The 22,469-nt window shown below is 46.0% G+C and overlaps 1 protein-coding gene across 4 annotated transcripts in view; it reads right to left on the bottom strand.

Moving 5' to 3' along the window:
• The window catches only part of LOC135321264 (ubiquitin carboxyl-terminal hydrolase 3-like), a 289,286-nt gene that overhangs the window by 96,754 nt on the left and 170,063 nt on the right, over positions 1–22,469 (bottom strand). For all 4 annotated transcript variants that reach the window (XM_064485505.1, XM_064485504.1, XM_064485503.1 and 1 more), the window contains 2 exons: positions 20,719–20,871; positions 19,795–19,956 (listed from right to left, as the gene is read on the bottom strand). In XM_064485505.1, the coding sequence (XP_064341575.1) occupies positions 20,856–20,871 (16 nt within the window). In that variant the 3' untranslated portion in view covers positions 19,795–19,956; positions 20,719–20,855. The remainder of the gene's footprint in view (positions 1–19,794; positions 19,957–20,718; positions 20,872–22,469) is intronic.

Genomic DNA, 22,469 nt, shown 5'->3' with positions numbered 1-22,469 from the left:
TCACCTCACACCAGTCAGAACGCCCATCATTCAAAGGTCCACAAATGACAAATGCTCGAGAGGCTGTGGAGAAACGGGAACCCTCCTACACTGCTGGCGGGAATGCAGTTTGGTGCAGCCACTGAGGAAAACAGGATGGAGATTCCTCAAAAGACTAGGAATAGACTTACCATATGACCCAGGAATCCTGCTACTGGGCATATATCCAGAAGGAACCCCGCTTCAGAAAGACACGTGCACCCCAATGTTCACAGCAGCACTATTTACAATAGCCAAGACATGGAAACAGCCTAAATGTCCATCGACAGATGACTGGATAAAGAAGTTGTGGTATATTTATATAATGGAATACTATTCAGCCATGAAAAATGACAACACAATGACATTTGCAGCAACATGATGTCCCTGGAGAATGTTATTCTAAGTGAAGCCAGAAAAATATCATATGATATCACTCATATGTGGAATCTAAAAAAAAAAAAAAAGGAGGCAAATGAACTTAAATATAAAACAGAAACAGACTCATAGACATGGAATACAAACTTGTGGTTGCCAGGGGCGAGGGGGGTGGGAAGGGACAGACTGGGAGTTTGAAATTTGTAGATACTGACCAATATATATAGAACAGACGAACAAGTTTATACTGTATAGCACAGGGAAATATATGTAGATCTGTGGTAGCTCACGGTGAAAAAGAATGTGACAATGAATATATGTATGTTTATGTATGACTGTAAAATTGTGCTCTACACTGGAAATTGACAAAACAGTGTAAACTAACTATAACTCAGTAAAAGAAGATTAAAAAAAAAAGAGTATTAAAAAAAAAAAGATGTCCTGGGGTCTCCTCCTCCTCCCAGTGCCAGAACCCCAGGCTGGGGCGCCTGATGCTGGGCTTATAACTCTCACTCCTGTGGGAGGTTCTTTGTGACTTATTCTTCAGCTTGTAAGTTGCCCACACCCGGGGGGTATGGGGCCCAACTACATCATGAGAATGCCCCTCCCACCATCCTGCTGTGGCTCCCTCTTTACGTTTCCAGTTGAAGATCTTTTCTTGGTAGGTTCCAGTCTTGTTTCCAATGCTTATTTAGCAGTCAGTTGTGGTTTCACTGTAGTCACGAGGAGAGGTGAGCTCATGGAAGCCTATCAGCTAGTTTTCAGCAGTCATTACAGGCCGGAAGGAACAGCCATGATATACTTGAAGCACTCAAAGGGAAAAACCTAGAATCTAGGCTACCTGCGCAGCAAAGTTACTAATCAAAACTGAAAGAGACTTAAAGAGCTTCTCAGATGAGTAAAAACTAAGTGTTCATCAATCCTAAACTGACCTGATAAGAAGTATTAGGTTTTCTTTATACGAAAAAGAATAAGAAATAATAACTTATATAAAGGGGAAAATCCCACTTTAAAGTAAAAATGGAGCAATGGTTGTGAATCAAGCACTTAACGAAGCTGCTACAAAGGCTAAAAAACAAAAATTGTAAAAACAACTATACTTGCAATAAACATTTATAGGAGGCACATGAAGATGTAAAAAATAAAATTAAAAAAAGAGGAGAGAGGGAGTAAAACAGCAGATCTTTTAGAACTTATAGGACCTTAAATGATAATCTCTTTAAAACAATCACATACGTAACAGAGCAACTTATATGAAGTTCATGGTAACCGTAAATCAAAAACCTACATTAGCTATGCAAAAACAAGTAAGAGAAACACAAATGTAACAATAAAGAAAATCAACTAACCATAAGAAAAGAGTATGAAAGAAGGACAGAGAAGAACTACAAAAACATGTAGCAAGGTGGCAGGATATAACATTAACATGCACAAATCAGGTGCATTTCTTTACACTAACAATGAAATAGTAGGAAAAGAAAGTAAAGAAACAATCCCTCTTAAAATTACATCCAATAAACAATAAAATACTGAGGAATAAGTCTGACCAAGCAGGTGAAAGATTTATCCATGGAGAACTACAAAACATGGATTAAAGAAATTAAAGATGCCTTAAAGAAATGGAAAGATATCCCATGCTCTTGGATTGGAAAAATTAACGTTGCTAAAATGGCCATACCGCTCAAGGCAATCTACAGATTTAATGTGATCCCTATCAAGTCACCCAGGACATTTTTCACAGAACTAGAACAAATAATCCTAAAATTTCTATCGAATCACAAAAGACCCAGAATTGCCAAAGCAATATTGAAGAAAAAGAATGAAGCTAGAGGAATGAGCCTCCCAAACTTCAGACTATTCTACAGAGCTACAGTAATCAAAACAGTGTGGCACTGGCATAAAAATAGACATATAGATCAATGGAATAAAAAAAGAAAGCCCAGAAGTAAACATGCAGACCTACAGTAAATTGGTCTTCAACAAAGGAGGCAAGAATATACAATGGAGAAAAGACAGTCTCTTCAGCAAGTAGTGTTGGGAAAACTGGACAGCAGCATGGAAATGAATGAACTTACGACACTCCCTTACACCATACACAAAAATAAACTCAAAATAGCTTAAAGACTGAAATATAAGACATGACACCATGAACCCCTAGAAGAGAATATAGGCAAAACATTCTTTGACATAAACTGTAGCAATGTATTCTTAGGTCAGTCTCCTAAGGCAAGAAATAAAAGCACAAACAAACAAATGCGACCTAATCAAACTGAAGCTTTTGCACAGCAAAGCAAACCATAAAGAAAATGAAAAGACAAAATACAAAATTGAAGAAAATATTTACAATCAATGTAACCAAAAAAGGCTTAATTTCCGAAATACACAAATAGCACATAAAACTCAATAACAACAACAAAAGAAATCACCCAAACTCCAAAATAGGCTGAAGACCTAGTCATTTCTCCAAAGAAAACTACAAATGGCCAACAGGCACATGAAAAGATGCTGAACACTGCTAATTATTAGAGAAATTCACATCAAAACTACAATTACGTATCACCTCACACCAGTCAGAATGGTCATCATTAAAATGTCTACAAATAATAAATGCTAGAGACATTGGGCAAAAGGGAACGCTCCTACACTGCTGGTGGGACTGCAAATTGGTACAACCACTAAGAAAAATGGTATAGAAGTTCCTTAAAAAACTAAAAATAGAGCTATCAGGTGATCCAACAATCCCATTCCTGGGCTTATCCAGAGAAAACACTAAATTAAAAAGACACACGCACCCCAATGTTCAAGCAGCGCTATTTACAGCGGCCAAGACAGGGAAGCAACCTACATTTCCCTTGTCAAATAAATGGTAAGTAAGTGTTTTATATATACATCTATGTATACACACACACACACACTAGAATACTACTCAGCTATAATAAAGAATGAAATGATACCATTTGCAGCAACATGGATGGACATACTAAGTAAGTTGGTTAGATAAAGATAAATATCATATGATATCACTTATATGTGGAACCTAAAGTATGCCACAAATTAACTTATTTACAAAACAGAAATAGACTCACAGACATAAAAAAAATTTATGATTACCAAGTGGAAAGCAGGAGGGAGGATAAATTAGCAGTTTGGGATGAGCAGATATAAACTACTACATATAAAATAAATAAAACACAAGGTCCTACTATATAGCACAGGGAACCTTTTGCAATATCCTGTAATAAACCATAATGAAAAAGAATGTGAAAAGGAATATATAAAGACACACACACATATATATATATCTGAATGACTATGATGTACACATTCAAACAAAATATTATATGTGAATTAAGCCATTATGTAAACAGAATAGAATAGTAGACTATATTGGAAAATGCAAGACTGGCCAAGATTCAAAAGTAATTGTGTAAATTATCCCATTAGCAGAAAAAGCACAATGAGAAAACAACAATTAAGTAGGATAAATGTAAAACGGTATTTAATAAACTCATTGACTAGTCATGAAAATTACTCTTAGCAAAACTGTAAAAGAAACCAACTTCCATTACAAAGTGAAAATAGTCAAGAGTATGGCGTTGGCTTGGAAACAGACACATATATCAATGGAACAGAATAAAGTTCATAAAGAAACCCGTGCACATATGATGAATAATTAACAAGGGAGCCAAGAATATACAATGGGAAAAGGACAGTCTCTTCACTAAGTGATGTGGGGAAACCTGCATAATAACTACATGCGGAAGAATGAATATGGACCCCTATCTTATTACCAAACACAAAAGTCAACTCAAAATGCGTGAAGGACTTGAATGTAAGACCTGAAACCATCAAACTACCGTAAGAAATTATAGGCAGTAAGCTCCTTGACATCAGTCTTGGTGACGAGTTTTTGGATTTGACACCAAAAGCAAAGGAAACAAAAATAAAAATAAGCAAGTGGGATTACATCCAGCTTTAAAAGCTTCTGCACAGCAAAAGAAATCAACAGTAACATGGAAAAGCAACTTACTGAATGGGAGAGAAGAACTGCAAATAATATACCTGAAAAGGGTCTGATACACAAAACAGATAAAAAACTCCTACAACTCAAAAAACAACAACAAAACCCCCAATCTGATGAAAACATGAAAAGGATCAGTGGCACTTATCACAAAGGAAACAGAAATCAATACCACAACAAGATGTCACCTCACATGTGTTAGGATGAGTATTATCAAAAAGACAAGATGTAGCAAGTGTTAGCAAGGCACGGAGAAAAGGGAAACCTGTGTCTGTTGGGAACGTAAATTAGTGGAGCCACAGTGTAAAACAACATGGAAGTTTCCCAAAATATTAAAAATAGGGCTATTATGTGATCCAGCAATTCCACTTATTTATCTGAAAGAAATTAAAACACTAACTTGAGACAGTATCTGCATGTCCATCTGAACCGCAGCATGAATGACAATAATCAAGATACGGAAACAACTGAAGTGTCCACCAGTGGACAAATGGACAAAGGAAATCTGGTATGTCTCTGTGTGTGTGTGTGTGTGTGTGTGTGTGTGTGTGTGTGTGTTCTCCCCATCCTCGGGGCTCCCCATCTCCCAGACTGGTGCCCTGCACAACTCTTGATCAGTGAGCACATACATCCCCTGTGGCTGAAAACCCTCTTAGCATCTGCCCCTTTGATCTTAGCTTCTAACCTCCGTCTGTGGGCAGAGAGAGCGTGTGTGCTGGGGGAACAGTGGGCTCACAGGGAGGGAGGGCAGATGCTGGCTGGTCCTAAGCTGATGTACCTGCTCATGAGACAGAGGGCTCCAAGGAAGTGCTGATACGCTAGAGAGTGGCTTGGGCCAGCTGGGAAAGCCTCCCTGAGGGCAGAGTGGAAATTGATTCCTGATACTTTTAAACTGAAAGAGGGAAGTGCTTCATGTTTTCTTTTGTAAGTAATTTTATCAAGGAGGTCGATTATATTGGAAATTTTGATTACTTTAGAAAGGTAATTATTTCAATTCAGGAATATACAAAGTTACATTGGTTAAAACAATCATTTTCCTATCTTGCATTTAAAAAGATTATAGGGTTTTTTTTTGTTCGCTTCTTTGTAGGTGGTTATTGAGCAAAATCTGCATCTCCCAGCTGCTCAATTTGTCTTTTTCAGACTCAAGGCACATAAATGGTGCTATTTTGTTTCTGTCTAGAATTTCAGGGCCAAAGAGTTAGAAGAAGTCTGAGGTAGACCTTTCTGGCAAATCCTTTGAAGAACCACTGAAAGAATAATCAGAAACCATCTTCCAGACGAGCAGAGGATCCAGGAAGAAGATGTGGATGCATCCAAAGTTGGCCTTTTGTTTATCAAGCCTGAAGTTTTCTGACTGCCATTTTCACCTCATGGCCTCTGACACCTCCCCAACCCAGTTTCCCATCACCTGAATTCTACCTGAGCCTCTGCAAGCATTTTCAGCTACTCTTCCTGTATTGGCTCTCATTTTTCCTATATGTTAATCGTGTTACTCCAGCCCACTTACAAACTCCTTGAGGTCCCAGAAGCTCTATCCCATCAAGGAACCCAAAGATGCCGTCATGTATTCACTGACATTTACACTAGTGGGAAGTAGTCCTTGTTGAAGGAGCTCAATCCAAGGAGACTGGTTCTATATATTGAACCACCACGGCCAGCGAATACAATGACAATCTGCGTTGTTGCAATTATATTGTTACTGTCTTTGTATAAATGGATGACAGGGTGGGACTCCACACATCTATCGCCTTGGAAGGCCAGCACTGATACCTGTAGAAGGTGCCAAGGAGACATAGCTGGGGGCTCCAGGGACGAGACTGTCCCGAGCAGAGGAAGGGGGGCAGGGTGACCCTGAGGTCAGGCTGCAGGTTTTTGAAGCCTGATCTGCCATGGATTTTCAGAGTGCAGTTGGCAATGTTTTTATACATTCCTTCACCTCCTAGTAAGCAGTCAAAAAATGGTGCTGTGGACAGAGAACCCAAAAGACAGAAATTATTGCCAGAAGGTCCCCCTTGCAGAAGGTAACTGGGAGCCAATCTGCTAGTGTGCAGAAACTGGTTTTCCTGTTACTCGTGTGAAACCACTTCAGATCTTTTTGAACAAGCTTCACAAAGGCATGCTTCAGTGTGTTAATGTGTCTTGGGGATACCCATGCACATGGGTTTTAGGAGAAGCCCCTCTTCAGAGGTGTTGTGGTACAGAAAAAGGGGTGTAGAGTGGGAGCTGGGAGACAGCTCAGCTCTGGAACCCTGGGTACCCTTTCCTGGCAGCTGCATTTCTCTGAGCTCCAACTGCCTTCACCTGTTAATCCATCACCACAATTAAAATAACAAACTGCATCACCCCAAAAAGTTACCTTCTCCCTCTTTGTAATCTGTTTCTCCCTCTACTCCCATCCCCAGGCAACCACAAATCTGTTTCGTATCACTATATGTAGATAATTTTGCATTTTCTAGGATTTTATATCAATGGAATCATACATTATACACTTCCTTTAATCTAGCTTTTTCATTCAGCATAATTCTTTTGAGATTCATCCGTGTTTGTGTGTGTCAAGAATTTGTTTTTATTACTGAACAGTATCCATTGTGTGGGTGTACTACATTTATTTAACCACTTATCTGTGAATAGACATTTGTGTTGTTTCTAGGTTTTTGGGTTATTTCAAATAAAGCTACTGTGAACTTCTGTGTATAAGTTTATGTATGTTTTCATTTCTCTTGGGTAAGTAGCCAGGGGTAGAATGGCTGCGTCATATGGTAGGTGTACATTTAACTTTTTAAGAAACTGCCAAACTATTTTACTCCCACTCAGAGCATGAGAGTTCCAGTCCCCCCACATCCTGTCCAATGCTGGCATGGTCAGTCTCTCAATTTCAGCCCTTCTAGTCGGTATCGAGTGGTTTTTCATCGCATTCGCATTTCCCTAGTGACTAATGATGTTGAGCATCTTTTCAGGTGCTTATTGGCCATTTGGAAATCCTTGGTGAAGTGACTTCACAATTTTGCCCTTTTTCTTATTGGTTTGTAAGAGTTCTTTAGCTAATCCAGATGCGAGTTCTTTGTCTTATGTGTTGTGAGTATTCTGTCCCAGTATGTGGCTTGCCCTTTTGTTCTCTTAATGATGCAGTCCAATTTATCGTTTCTTCTTTTATGAATTTTTGTCCTTTAGGAATTCTTTGCATATCCCAAGATCACACGGATAGCCTATATTTTCTTCTAGAAATTTTGTGCTTTTGGGCTTTGTGTTTAGATCCGTGATTCATTTAGAATTAATTATTTTGTATGGTGTGAAGGAAGAATCAATGTTTATTACTGTTTACCACGTAGTTATCCGGACATTCCCTGAACACTTCCCTTTCCCTGTTGAATTGCCTTTGCATCTTTGTCTTAAATCAAGTGATCAAATACATAGTATTTTTCTGGACTATCTATTCCGTTCCTTTGATCTATGTCTGTCTTTTCACCAATATCAAACTGTCTTGATTATTGAAGCTTGATTACTGAAATCAACTAAGTCCTCCAAAGTTGTTCTTTTAAAAAATTATTATTTGTTATTCTAGGCATTCTGCATTTCCATACAAATTTTAGAGTCTATATGAATTTACATAGCATTTACATACAGCTTTTAGCTTGCCAAAGGTATTCTATAAAAATGTCTTCTGGAATTTTGATTGAGACCCTGTGGTTACATCAGGCCCACTTGGCTAATCCAGGCTACTCTCTCTGCCGACCTTAAAGTCAGCTGATTAGAAACATTCATTCTATCTGGTATTAATCCCTTTTGCTGTAACATATTCAAATATTCATAATTCCAGAGATTAGGATGTGGACATCTCTGGAAAGCCATTCTTCTCCCTGCCATCACCATCTCAGCCTGGAGTTTTCTTTGTGAGATGGATTTAACTTTTTTTTTCAATTTCTTCAATAGGTATAGCATTATTCAGTTTTTCTGTTTTTTCTTTTGTCAATTTTGGCAAGTTGTATCTTTCAAAAAATTGTTTCACCTGAATTGTCAGATTTATTGGCCTAAATTTGTTCCTAATATTCTCTTGATATTCTTTTGATGTATGTAGGATCTATGGTGATAAATTCTTTTCATTACTAAATTGGTAATACGAATTCTTTCTCTTTTTTGCTTGATCTATTTATTGTCGATTTTTTGAACTTTTAAAAGAATCAGCTTTTTGCTATGTCAATTTTCTTTCTGCCTGCATTTTATTTAATTTCTACTCCAAGTCTTTATTCCCTTCCTTCTATTAACTTTGAGTTTACTTTGCTCTTTTTCTAGTTTCTTAAGTTGAAACTCTTGGGAATCGATGTTAAGTCTTTCTCCCCAAGTACAGCTTTACTACATGGGACAGATTTCTATGTGCTGCTTTTCTGTTTTTTGTTGTTTGGTTTTTTTCCAAAAAGATCGTTGTATCCATTGGATGCTGTGGGTCTTCTGTCTCCTTAAGACACTTCTTTAAAACTGGCTTTTGAAACAATGATATTGCTGCACCCTAAAGTGATTTCAGAATGGGACCACTGCCTTGAACTTGAAAAAGAACACCAGGCCTAGACTAGAAGCCTTAGGTCAGTGGCTATTATTTCCTTCCCCCAAAAGCTTTTGTGACAGAAAGAATTCTATAATTGTTTCAAGTAGCCTTCAGTTATTGAACCTCTGAGCCCAAGTTGGTTGGAAAGCACTTGGATAATCTGTCGGCTCTTTTCTAACCGGGGAGAGTGATAAGGCTCAGCTTCTCAACGCACGTTTCCAGCTCACGAGGGACCACTTTGTTTTTCCGGGTGCCTCTTTGGACTAGTTCCCTGTGCTGAGGGGGTTGCACACGGGCGCCTAGAGTAGGGATGAACTGGGAGAGGGTGATGCAAAGTAGACTCCATAGTGGGCAGAACCTGCCGAATGGGTAAGATATGCAGAAAGAGAAACCATATGGGGTCAGAAGTCAGCACCTGGGTTTTATCACAACTCTGAGTAGTAAGATGTGGGAACAAGTCCTTTCTTCGCTCTGAGTCTGTCCTGCCAAGAGCACGGGTGGTGTGGCCCACAGAGCGGGGTATGGATGTGAAAGTCCCATACGGGGGAGAATGTGCCGGGGTGACTACCGTCCAGCTTTGCTTTCTGCTCCGACCTCGCCACCTCTCAGCCTGTTTCTCCAACAGCTCTTGCTTTTTTCTTACCTTCAGGGCTGGCTTCATCAGTATGTGCTCTGTCCCGTTGCACAGGACCCCACACTCAGAATGTCTGCATGTGGTTTACTGCTCGGCTGTCACTGTCTTGAAAGTCTTAATAATTTTTATCAAGGGGTTTTTATCACATTTTTATTTTGGAGAGAGCTGTGCAAATTCTGTAGCTGATCCTGTTTACCTGGAAAGTCCCCTGAAAGCAAGGTCGTGATTTGGGAAGTCAAAAGGGCATAGTAAGGCCCCGGGGCAAAGCGCCTCAGTGGTCACAGGCCCAGCTGGGTACCATTCGGGGTGGAGCACCGCGTTTCCGTGCCTCACTCGAACAACTTCCCGCAGCACCTCCCCTGCCCCAGACCTCCTTGTAAGGAGGCATTTTGGAAGGCTGAATCATAATTTCCCAGATATTCCTCGCCATCCACCTGCCCCAACAGCTCCCCCAGGACTCACTCACATCCAGCAACCCAAGAATCAACAGCATCCTTATGGTGCATCCTGTATAAGTGAAAGCTGTTTTAATTAGTGATGGGACACCTCAAATAATTTCAGCAGATGCTCCCATTTCATGCAAACAGGCACATGGCTTTGCAACTGGGCGATAGCATTCTAATTACATCATAGCCTGCACCCCAACTGGGTTCGTCTCTTCCAGCCTTTCTGAAGGCGAGTATGTGGTGGGGGCAGATCTGTTTTATTCACTCTCCCCCACACATGCACTGTGATGTCTCCTTTCAATGTTTAATATTTATGAACTGGTTTTTTGTATTTGTCTTTCACTATTTTGATTTCCAAGTGCTTTCTACAGCTGGAAAAAAGGGAGGAGTGAGAAGGATGTAACATTTGGCACTAGAATGGATGAGGGGAGGAGGCTCTGGAATTTTCCTTCTTTTTAGAATTTTCCCAGAAAGCGTGCGTCTACTTCGAGGAGGTCACAGAGAGGTCTGTGTGATGCAGATCCCTGCCATTCTCCCTGATGTCCTGGGATCCTGTGGCAGAGACGGCAGTGCTGTCTGCTATAATGACAGCTCCCCTAAGAGGGATGGGAGAGCACACGGTCTCTGGACAGGCTGGGTTTGTATGTGGAGGCGTCAGCATGGTCTGTGGAGTTCATGGCACACAGTACAGGAGGGGCCTACAGGCTCGTCGTGCTTGGGAGGGTGCGCTGTCCGCTCCGTGGGCTGCTGGTTACAGTTGTTCACCAGGTATTTCCAGCTCGCCGTCCACCTTCTGAGCACATAATAGGACCACACTTCTGTCCTTCTTTGAGGGCTTCTGTGTGTCCCGTGTGATTTACTTTGGCCAATAAAATATGGGCAGGTATGAGCTGTGCCCTCCCCAGGTGGAAGGCTTCAGGAGCCAGAGTCTTCAGTGGTCAGGTAAGCACATGTCAAGACGAAGCCTCCGTCAGCCTGGGTCCCTGAGTGCCGAATCTCAGCAGAACCCTATTATGGCCCTAAGGCATGTGTGTTGTGTTATACCACTGAGATTTTGAAATCTTTCATTGGTGTAGCAAAATCTGGCCTATGCTGACTAATACAGTAGTGACTGGAGCTAGCCCGGTTCCAGCCTCTGGGGAGTTTGCAAGCGGCTACTCTGACCTGGGGAGAAGACGGGTTCCTGGAGGAGGAATCTGGGGGTTGGCAGTTTGGAAACACGCAAAAGAGGGTCCACTGAGATACACCCATCTTAGGAACACTTCTCTCTCGTTCTGGTTCCTAGGAATAGCCAACCACGAGGCTCTCAGGCCATCTCAGGCAAGAGCGAGCAGCTAGATTCTGGAGACACAGATGCAATGACTCACGCCACATGGAGAACCAGGCTGAATGAAGTGTGGCTGAGGCCAGGAGAACCCAGGCTCTCCAGGCAGACCTGACAGCTTCATCCTCGCTGGTGACCAAGAGCAGGTCCTCCCTATCCTTTGCACTTTGGCCAGGACTTGGCCATGCTGAGGAGCTGCAAAGGTCAGCTGGGGGATGCACGCAGGTGTCCCCATCTAGCTGAGGTGTCCTGAGGATGGCCTCGCTGGTTTCCCCTCCTTCTTGGTTGTAGGTCCAAGATTTCTTGGTGAAGAGTCTACCAGTGTGGTGACTCCCTTGCTTTCCTGGTCACCCTCTGATGAGCCCCAGGGCAAGCTCAGGGTTAAACTTTCCGACCCCCACATCACCTCACCTGATGTTCTGGGAACCACCATTAATAAAGCCTCTACTTCTAGAAAACATGATCTGGGCTTCAAATAACCAAATGAACAAGAGAGTGTTTTGAGCATCTCTCCATCTGTAAGATGGGGAGCCTTGTGAGGATTTGTAATACTGAGGGCCTCTTTTTTTAAACCTAAGCAGGATATAAGCAAAAATGAAAAAAAAAAAAAAAAAAAAAAAAAGGAAAGCAAGCTTATTTCAAGCTTCTTCAACCACACACTTCAATCTGCTTTATTACCAAGAGGATAAAAGTAATGAGGTTAAATTTAGGTCAAAGCAAGGAGACAAGGTAACTCTTATTTTAAGCGGCACATAACATGTAAAATGGTGTCTCTGGGTAAATGCTCTAGGCTGGGTCTCACCAGCCCAGAGGGCTTCCTGCCCTGTCCCCTGACCGCGGAATGCCTAGAGAACAGTCTTCTGCAGGGTGGGCACCGCCCACCAGCCTCTCATCTGCATCTCCTCCCTGCCTTAGGTGTACTAGGAACTGTTGTGACAAGGAGCCCCAAGGCCTCCTTCGGTCTTGCCCAGAGGCGGGGGCTGGATGAGACGACCTGTCACGGGATCTTCCAGCCTGAATGAATAATGCATAATGAGGATAAACGGCAGGAAACTCTAGGAACTGAACTTCCATGCCTTTCCTCTTTCCTACCTGCGGTGGCACTCCAGGAATAAGTCGGGCGATAACCCGAGTGATTAAAAATAAAAATATGTGACGTGTAGGTATATACAGAACAGATGAACAAGTTAATACTGTGCAGCACAGGGAAATATATTCAAGATCTCATAGTAGCTCACAGGGAAAAAGTATGAAAATGAATACATGTATATTCATGCATGACTGAAAAATTGTGCGTTGTATGGAGACAGATGGTTACTATGGTGATCAAATCACAATGTATTAAAATACAAAATCATTATGTTGTATATCCAAAACTAATACAATACTGGATGGTAATTATAACTCAATTTTTAAAATAAAGTAAAATAAATGGTGAAAAAAAAATGTGGTGTATGCACAGTGTGGACACACACACATGCTAATGGTTTCCAAAGACAGCATTGCCAGGGAGTTTATTCTGCACTCGGAGACAGACAAATACATTTCAAGACCGTAATCAGGGCTGTGCTAGACACGTGTGCAGGTGCTGTGACGGTGCTGATGGGGGCAAGGGGTTTTGACTCTTTGGATGGATGGACCTCAACCTGAATATTGAAAGAAGCAGAAATTAAGTGACAAGGGTGTGAGGGACCAGCATCCCTGGTACCACAAAGACTCTCCTCTGCCAGGCGGGGCCCTTGGCAGGAAAGTGGCAGAAGGGGAAACTGGAGAGGGCCAGGGTTCAGGTACCCAAGGCTGAATATGCCAGCGAGGAAGGCAGGTTTCCTCCTGACGTAGTGGGAGGCTGGGAAGAGATTCTCAGTAGGTGAGAGACATGTCAGATGAGCGATCCCTCTCTCCAGCTCTGGATGGATGTGCTTCCATGTAACAAATTCATCTATGGGTTTGTTTGAGATTCAGTGCAGCAACAACTGCATTGGTGGGACTTTAAATGCCCTCCGCCCACTCACTCTCTGGGCAGGGGTCACCCTCAGCTGAGAAGCGCCTCCCACTCCCTGTGGCCCTCCCACGGCTCCCGGGAGGGCCTCCCAGCAATGGGCTGCGGAGCCGCTCTTACGCTCTGGGCTTCAGCTCTGTGTTTGTGCTGCCGTCTGGAGGACCCACTCAGCTCCGTCCACCTGGTCAGCTACCCAGAGGAAGCAGCAGAGGGTGGGGCCGAATGGACCAGTCTCAGGTCCGGAAGCTGGGCTCCCAGCGGGATGTGCCACGACCCTCCCTTGCTCCAGGCCCTGCTTTTCATTTCAGGGAAACAGGGAGAGCAGCCTCTCTCAATGTCTTTTTTTGGTAGCGTTATTCTCAAACTGCAGCTGCATCTTCCTTTTCTTGGGCTTGTTACAGCGCAGAGGGCTGGGCCCCACCGCCACAGGCTCCGATCCACTAGGTCTGGGATGGGGCTCGAGAATGTGCGTTCCAACAAGTTTCCAAGTGATGCAGATAACTGCTGTTCGGGGACCAGACTTTGAGAACCATGGCTGTGTTAAAATACCCTTCTACAATGGTCAAGTCTAGAGGATGCTGTCCATAAAAGGGAAAACTGCTCTAAATAAGAAACACGTGATCCTAGAAATCCCTTCTCTCCCAATGAGATGATTCTCCTGGATTTTGTTCCCCTTGCGAGCACACCCAGAAAGCTGCTTCAGTCTATTATCTTCCAGTTACCTCCTCCAGCGTCAGCTGAGAGCTGAGGAGATGGGATCATGAGGCGCATGACATCTGATCTTTTCCAGGCTTTAGCAAACCTGTGATTCACTTTCATACGCTAAATCAATATTGGGTGTCACCTGGTAGCAGGTAAGGGCAATTCGATGGCATTTCTAATATCCTGCAGGCATTGATCTCCCCACGTGTCAGAGAGAGGAGACTGAACAGAGGATGGCGGAGCAGCCATGCCGTCCTGCAGGTCGCCCCAGGAGATCTCGGGGCACGCTCCTGCCCTGGCTGCACGCCAGTTTCCCAGCCTCTCCCAGCCAGGACCACTGCCCTCGGAGCCTGCCCAGGTCCACCAGCCAGGAGCACATGGCTTAGCACCCATGGCAACAGTCCCCCTGGACCCCCCATTCAGCAGCAAAAATAGGGCAGTTCTGCTTTCTCTCTTTTAAAGGGCTGCCACTTTCTGTGAGATATCTTTAACTTTATCTTTCAATCCTCCTATTGGGTTTCTCACATTTTGGCATCGTATTTTAAATTTTCAGTATTACATTTGTGCTCCCTGAATGTTAATGTTTGTGGCCTCCTTTTGTTTCATGGAGATAATGGCAGTTTTGAATTCTTTATAGAGAATTGCATAGCCTCCTCAATGACAACTTCAAGAGGCCGACCTGCCTATCCAACTTCACCATCTTGAACTTGCTTCTGTCTATCAAAGAGGGGATTTCCAATGAAGATGCCGATCAAAAGATTCCAGTGTCCATGTTTAGACCTGTGTGTGCCTTTGGGATGTTCTCAAAGATCCTTCCACAGAGGGTCTGAGTGCTCGCTCTCTGCTTCATAGCACAGTTCCCTGTCAGCCTGGTTGCTCTTAGCAGAGAAGGCCTCACAGATACCTTGTCTCAGGCCCTGGGGATCAGCCACCAACTGGGCCAAGTTCTGAAAATGAGCACGAGGTCCTGGCAAAGGATCTGGCCATCCGTGCTCTTGGTGAGGGCTTTCTCTTGGGGGCCGTCTGGAAGATTACAAGAGGACAGTCTACATATGAGTGGGAGGGTTAATGGTGTAAATGGATTTTAATTTTTCCTTGGAATCTGATTTCTGTCTTATTAAGGAAGTGTTCTTAAGCCAGCTGCGATTCTCATTTGTTTTGCAATTTGATCATCTGAGAGGTAGCTAGGAACAAAGAAATGGGTGGAGGCCAATAGCAACCAGCATACACAACCCCAGGGCCACAGTTTCCCATAGACCATTACACCCCCGCTCCCAGAGATGACACACAGGCCTCAGCAGCGAGTGAAGATCTCAGCAAGCAACTTGACTCTGCAAGATTGGGAAAAGGTGCCCAACCCTGAGGCTGCCCCTTCAGAAGGGAGGGCCACAAGTGGGGTTGAACCCATTGTCTTGGCATCTCAGTGCACTGCCCTACAGAAAGGGGCAGGTGACTCTTGGCACTCGACATAGCTCTGTAGACAAGCTCCCCAAGGAGGGAGTGAGAGGAGCAGAGTGGGCATATCTATAGAAAAAAGTTTGATTGATCCCCAGAATTTCTAGCTGAGGTGTCTGGTGAAGGTCTTCCCCTTCCAAAGGCAGTACATAAGGACTGGAAGGGGTGATTACTTCAAGTGTGCAGGCATCAACGCAGGCTAAAAGGATCACACAGGATCGGGGAAACATGACATCACTAAAGAAACAAAACAAAGTTCCAGTATCTGACCCCAAAGAAACGCAGATCTATTAATTGCCTGACAAAGATTTCAAAACAATCACCTTAAAGATGCTCGTTCAGTTATAAAAGAATGTAGACAAACAACTAGACAAAATCATAAACGTAATATGTGATCACGATGCAAAGTTCAACAAAGAGACAGAAATCATAAAAAATAACCAAAACATAACTTCCAGACCAAAGAACACAATGACTGCACCAAAAAATTCAATATAGAGCTTCAACAGCAGACTTGACCAAGCAGAAGAATCAGGAGACTTGAAGACGGGTAATTTGAAATGCTCGACCCAGAGGAGCAAAAGTAAGAAGAAATGAAAAAGAGTGAAGTCAGCCAACAGGGACTATGGGATACAGTCAAGAAAAACAATAGGTAATGGGAATTCCAGAAGAAGAGAAGGGAGAAGAAAGCTTATTTAAAGAAATTATGGCTAAATTTTCCCCAAATCGGGGGAAGGAAAAATTTCATTTAGATTTATAGATCCCAAAAGACTAAAATAGCAGCATCCATGGAGATGTGGGCTTTGGTTTTGAGGTGTCTGGTATTTGGAGTCTAGGGTTCCTCATCTGAATTCAGAGGACAATGCTCTGCCCTTCCTGGTTCCCTGTTGCCTTCCACGGACCTTCATCCTGGTGGGCCCTGCCTACTGCCCCACCACACTCCCCACTCGGCCCCAGTGCCTCCCTGGTGTCCTTCACATCTGGTACCCCTTAGCCTCGCTCAGCCTTCCGACTAAAGGAACACATTATTCACTGAACACTCTTCCCTGAATACGTGTTTATCCCACGTTGGCTGTGCATGGATGCCCTGCTGGGCTTCAGGAGTTCAGTGGGGTGGGTGGGAATTTACCTGGGGGCTCCAGGCGCTCATCCAGGGGCTAAGTATTCTGAGCACTGAGGGAGGAGCAGGCATTCTGTAGGCCATTTGAGGGGTGAGTTGTGTAAAGGCCCTGAGGTGGCCAGAGGGAGGCACTGTGAAAAGTCCATGTGAGTTCAGGTTGGTGACAGTGGCCATTCTGCCCATTAACTCACGACCAAATTCTGCTCCTTCCTACCCAACCACCTTCCTGGGCTGACTTTACAGTCAGAGGGCTTGAGTCTGAATCCTGGCCCATCACTGCTTTTTAGATGTGTGACCTGGGCCAATGGCTTCCCCTTGTGAAGCCTCAGTTCTCTCATCTGTGAAATGGGGGAGAGGCTGTAAAAATTATAGGAGAAACCCACAAGGTTTGGGGGAAGTCTAGATGGGTATATGTATTGCATCTGAAATGCTACTGTGATCAGTACTCAGTGAGTGTGCACTGCTATTTCCTTCTGTTAGAAATATTACTCCTTTTGTTCAAAGCTGATATGATTGGAACAGCAGAGGCTGAGGGTAAGGTCAAAGGCTTTGCCATTAAACTTGGGAGTCAAGTAACTGCCAGCTCCTCCACCTGCCTGCTGTGTGACCTTGAGCAAGTTGCTTAACTTCTCTGAACTGCATTTTCCTTATCTACAAAGTGAGAAGGCTAATTCTAAACGAGCCTTTGTATATATGCTTGTGTGTGTTGGCAAAAAGACAGGCTGCACACATGAAACTGCTCACCCTGGTTGTGCTAGGACAGTGGACGTGGAGCTGGGATGGACAGGAAGAGAGAGCAGGCGAGGGGGAGACTGCAAACTTGCTCCCTGTGCACCTCTGTTCTACTAGATTTGCTCCAAGGAGCATGCATTCCTTTTGTAATTGTAACAGAAAAGAACAAATCTGACTCCATACCAGATCTGTTTCTTTGGCTTTAACCCTGTGCCCTGTTTTCTAGGCTTAGTCTTGCTAGCTCTGTGCCTTTTGCAGAACAATGTTGCCTTTAACCTGAAATACACAGAAGAGCCTATTTTCCAGGCTCTGACCTTTAAGGATACTGACACTTTCGCACTCCTATAAAGATAACAAGTTGTAGAATAGAAAATCACATTTGTTTTGTTGGAGGTTTACAGGGGCACCATGAGCTTCCCCACGTGGACAGCTACAAGAACACAGGATTCCAAGAACAAAGAATTCCTACAGCAAGAAGTTTGCAACAACCCACTACACCCCCTCCCCTTTTCAGTACAAAATAAGCCTGAATTCTAACTCTAGTAAGATGGTTCTCCGAGACATTAATCGGCCATCTTGGTCAGCTGGCTTTCCAAATAAAGTCGCTATTCCTTGCCCCAACACCTTGTCTTCTGATTTATTGGCCTGTTGTGCAGCGAGCAGAACGAGTTTGGACTCGGTAACGCCTACAGATCGGGAGGTGGGAGGCCCAGGCGAAAACCGGCGAGGTCGCCTTTTGGTGATGGCTCTCCTCCCGGCCACCAGCTGGCCGCCCCCTTGCTGTGTCCACATGAGGCGGGGAGCCAGCTCTGGGGACTCTCTCTCTCTCATTGAAGGACACCAGACCAACCAGGTAGGGCCACCCTCAGGACCTCACTCAACCTCTGCACCTCCAAACATGGGCACACGGGGGGACCTCAACCTATGAATGTGGGGGATACAAACATCCAGTCTGCAAAGGCGAGAGGAGTCTGAGGACCTGGGGCAGGTGGGTGTGAGAGCGAGGGGGCATTTGGGTGCCTGCTGTCATGACACCCACCACCCCTGAACGCAGTCCTCACTTGTCCCCACAGGACTGCACGATGTGGGCAGGCCCACGGGGACGGCTCCTCTCCGCTGCCCGGGACCTCGGCCGAGGCCTGGCTCTCAGGGGCTGTCACCTGGGACACATCCTAGGAGCTGGTTTCCCAGAGCAAGAAAGCAAAAGCTGCCGTCCGGTCCTTTGCAGGTTGGGTCTGACCCTGGCAGGAGTGTCATTTCTGTCCCTGTGGAAGTCAGAGTCCAGGTATAGCTGCTGGCCACTTACTTCCCAGAGCTCGTCTTTTTTTGTAATAAAAATTGTATGAATTTAAGGTGTACAACGTGACGTGCGGTGCGTGTGCACATAGTGAAATGATCACCACAGGCAAGCTAATCAGCACGCCCCTCTCCTCATGTGTTTCTCACTTTGTGTGGTGGAAGCACCTCGAGACTACTCTCCTGGCCAATGTCCCCAACACGACGCAGCGCCATTAACCATGGTCGTCCTGCTGAACCTGCGTCCGCAGACACTCTCAGCCTCCAAAACCGTCACTTTTACCCCGGGACCACCTCTCCCCATTTCTCTGTTACAGCAGCTGAGCCTGACCCTCAGCAGGACAGCAGTCTTGAAGGGGACACTTCTAGTGGCGGCCCCCCTCACCCGGGTCAGGCTGCTCCCAGGACCACAGCTGTCTGAGGTTTCCAGCCCTCCCTTCCATGGGTGACAGCCAAGCCCAGCTCCAGCCCACTCTGCCATTCGGACACTTCTCTGGAAATCCAACGTGTGAAGATGGATGGTCCCAACTAAACGAGTCAGGAGATGACATCTTCCAGGGTGCCTCCCCCACTCTCCCCAAAAGATGCAGCTTGTCTGGAAATACGCTGCCCTCTTTCCCTCCTGACACCTGCAGATTCTCATCAAGTAACTCAGGGAACAAGGCGTCTCGCATGCGGTGTCACTTGGTTATTACTGGAAAGATGAGTGTGGAACCGACAATTTCCCTGATAAGCTCAAGTGTAAAAGCTTAATTTGAAAACCAATGAAACTCCACTCACAGTGTGAAGGCAGGACTTGGTCAAGCCTGGGCCTGAGCCCTCAGTCTGGGGAGACAGATATTAAGGATCACAGGTGTCTGGTCCTGTCCACATAATTTTTATATCTCCTCCACCCTCAAGGAGCTTGTGACTTTATGGGGAAAAGGAATTCTAATCTATATTAAAATATTAAACTTGTTGACGATGCTGAAAAAGGTATAGAGGTCACTTGTTCTTCATTTGTTTACTCTGTCTGCAAAGTGTCTCGCAGGCTGGTGTGAAATAGATTATATTAGCAGGAAACCTGAGGTTCAGAAGGCCAACAGATCAGGGGACAACTGCCATTGAAAAGGCAGCTTCTACTCACCGGACTGGAGGCAGGATGGCACCCCACGCGGGGCCACACCACGCGGGGCCACACCACGGGGGGCCGCACCACGCGGGGCCACACCACGCGGGGCCACAGCACGCGGGGCCACAGCACGGGGGTCAGGAGCGGAGGAGCAGGGCGCCATGGATAGGGCTGTTTCTGCAGGAAGGAAGGGTAAGGCAGGTGAGCAGGCTGAGGACAGGCCAGTTGAGTAACTTCATGGGCTCTGGGGTGGCGGGGTGGCCCCGAGGGTCTGGACCTGACTCTGGGTGAGTCGGGCAGGTAGACAACGGCTCAGCCTGAGTCCGAGTCCAGTGGAGGAGGTGGGGGGTTAGACCCAGAAGGAGGACTCCTGGGGTGGGAGGGCCCACAAAGGGGGCAGGAGGCCAAGTCCAGGTGACTGAGAACAGGGCGTGTCCCGCATAGGCCTGCACGGCGGATGAAAGCATCCAGTCTACAGAAGGTAGAAACAGGGTCCATACAAGGGCTCAGCTTAGATGTCACCTCCTCAGGGGAGCCTTCCCTGCCTGCAGTCTACAGGGACAGCTTCCTGCACACACGTCTCCCCAGCAGTTACCCGCCTCTTTTCCTGCACAGCATTCAGGACCCGACCCCCTGCTCCGCTCCCAGCCATGGTCCCCCCTGCCCAGAGGAAAAGCCCTCATAGGGACCACCAGGCCCTGCACGGCCTGGGTGCCACCTCTCTGTCTCCTCTGCCACCACTGCCCCCCCCGACCCGGGCCCTCTTCTCCTCCACCCTCCACTCCTGACTTCCCTGAGCCCTGTGTGTTCTCCAGAGCACGTGTCCCTCCTAACACGCTCTGTGTGCTCACTGTGTGTCTCACTCACTGCGTGCCTCCCGCCCAGGTCAGTGCCCAGCACACAGCAGGACTCATTAAGTAGTGAATGAACGACTCTTACCATCACTTCAGGGAAGATGCTTGTCAGTGGCCTACAGCGTTTACACACTCAGCACACATTCACTGAGGCCCTACTGTGTGCTGGGTGGGATCCAGACACCGGGCACCGCAGGGAGTGAAGCAGGCGGGTCTCCGTTCTCATGCAGCAGACTGCCTAGTGGGGGACACAGAGAAAAATAAGTAAAATGTACACAAAAATCAGACGGTGATATGTTCCATGGAGAAAAATAAAGTCATGGAGGCCATTTGGGCAGAATACTGGAGATGTTTAAGGAGCAAGCAATGCAGAGGGAGCAAGTTCCCACCTGAGAGAATGGCCAGTGCAAAGGCCCCGAGGCCACAGTGGTCTGCGCGTGGACAGTCTTAGTGATCCTGTGGGTTCTTAGTCTTGCCTTCAGTCTGTATGCTGCTTTTATTTGTAAACCTTGGGTTCAACTTTCTAGCTAACTAACCCGAGTCACCAAGCTTTGAATTTAGCCAATTCTGTCCCAGGGATTTAAAGTGGAAATGGAAGAATTTGCATCAAGTTAGCACGTGCTTCCTGAGTGACCTCCCTGGACCCAGCTGTTAGGCACCAGTGGCTGTGAAATGGATGTGACGATCTCCACCCTGAGGACCCAATGAGTGAACATCTGGACGTCCTCAAGCCCCTTCTGCTGCACCCCTGCCCCACCTCATCTGGGACTCAAGCTCTAACCCTGACCCCGGTGGCACCTTCGTCCCCTACATCCAGCTCCTCCGGACATACCTATGCTAAGCTTTTCCAGGTCAGCATGCCCCAGACTGAGCTCAGCCCTTACCCCACGACTGACTCCTCCCTGGGAAGTCCCCTTGTGAGAGAGGCCACCACCAGTAGGATCCTTCAGCCCCAAGGCTCGGCTCTCCCCACCCCTCTGACGCCTCCCAGCTGGTGATCCCCTCTGGCCTCCCTGGGACCCCTAGGGCTGTGACCACACTCTGATTACCTCTCCAGTCTGTGAGCTCTGTGAGCACCCTGGGCCCAGTACGGAAAAGGACTCAGAAAAACGTAACCAAAAGTCAATAGGAAAAATGTTACCAGTTCTCTATTACAGACAAGGACACTAAGCACAGAGAGGGCAGTGGCCACCCAAGGCCACAGAGCAGGGTCTCAGTGAGCCCTCCCGTGGCCCTGTTACTGGTTCTGTTACAGAAGAGGACACTGAGGCACAGAGAGGGAGCAGGGACCTGTTATAACCTCAGCCCCATGGCCTGTGTCCTTTATGACCGGCTCCATGCGGCCAGCAGGGGTGGGGGCCTGGCATGGACGTTAAAGCAGCCTGGCCCCTTCAGAAGCAGAGTCACCCTCAGGAAACACCCCTCAACACCTACTCCACACCCTTGGGGTGGGGACCTCACTGCTGTTCCTGGAAGCTGGCTGGGCCTCCCTGTGGACTGGCCCGGGACAGCCCAAGAGAGGCGTGGGGCAGCCACAGGGCCCATGAGGCTCCCTGTCCCTGGCTGAGCAGCTCTGGTCTCCTTGACTGTCCCTGGCAGAGGCCTGACGCCAGGAAGTGTCAGCCATGCAGGCAGGCGTGCTGTGGAGACTAGGAAATGGGGGGCACCACGCAGATGTTCAGGTATTCGCTCAACACCGATTCAGGCCTTGCAGCATGGCTGGCCTGGGCCCGGGTGTCCAGCAGTGAATACAGCCAACACCTTCAGCCTCCTGGAAAGCAGTGCTCAGAGAAAATGGGCCCCCAGCGCCCCCACCCTGCTCCCCACGAACAATCA

Source organism: Camelus dromedarius, chromosome 5 (genome assembly GCF_036321535.1).
Source record: "Camelus dromedarius isolate mCamDro1 chromosome 5, mCamDro1.pat, whole genome shotgun sequence".
Taxonomy (NCBI): domain Eukaryota; kingdom Metazoa; phylum Chordata; class Mammalia; order Artiodactyla; family Camelidae; genus Camelus; species Camelus dromedarius.
Note: the sequence above shows the minus strand (reverse complement) of the source record. Positions and strands in the feature narration are given on the sequence as shown.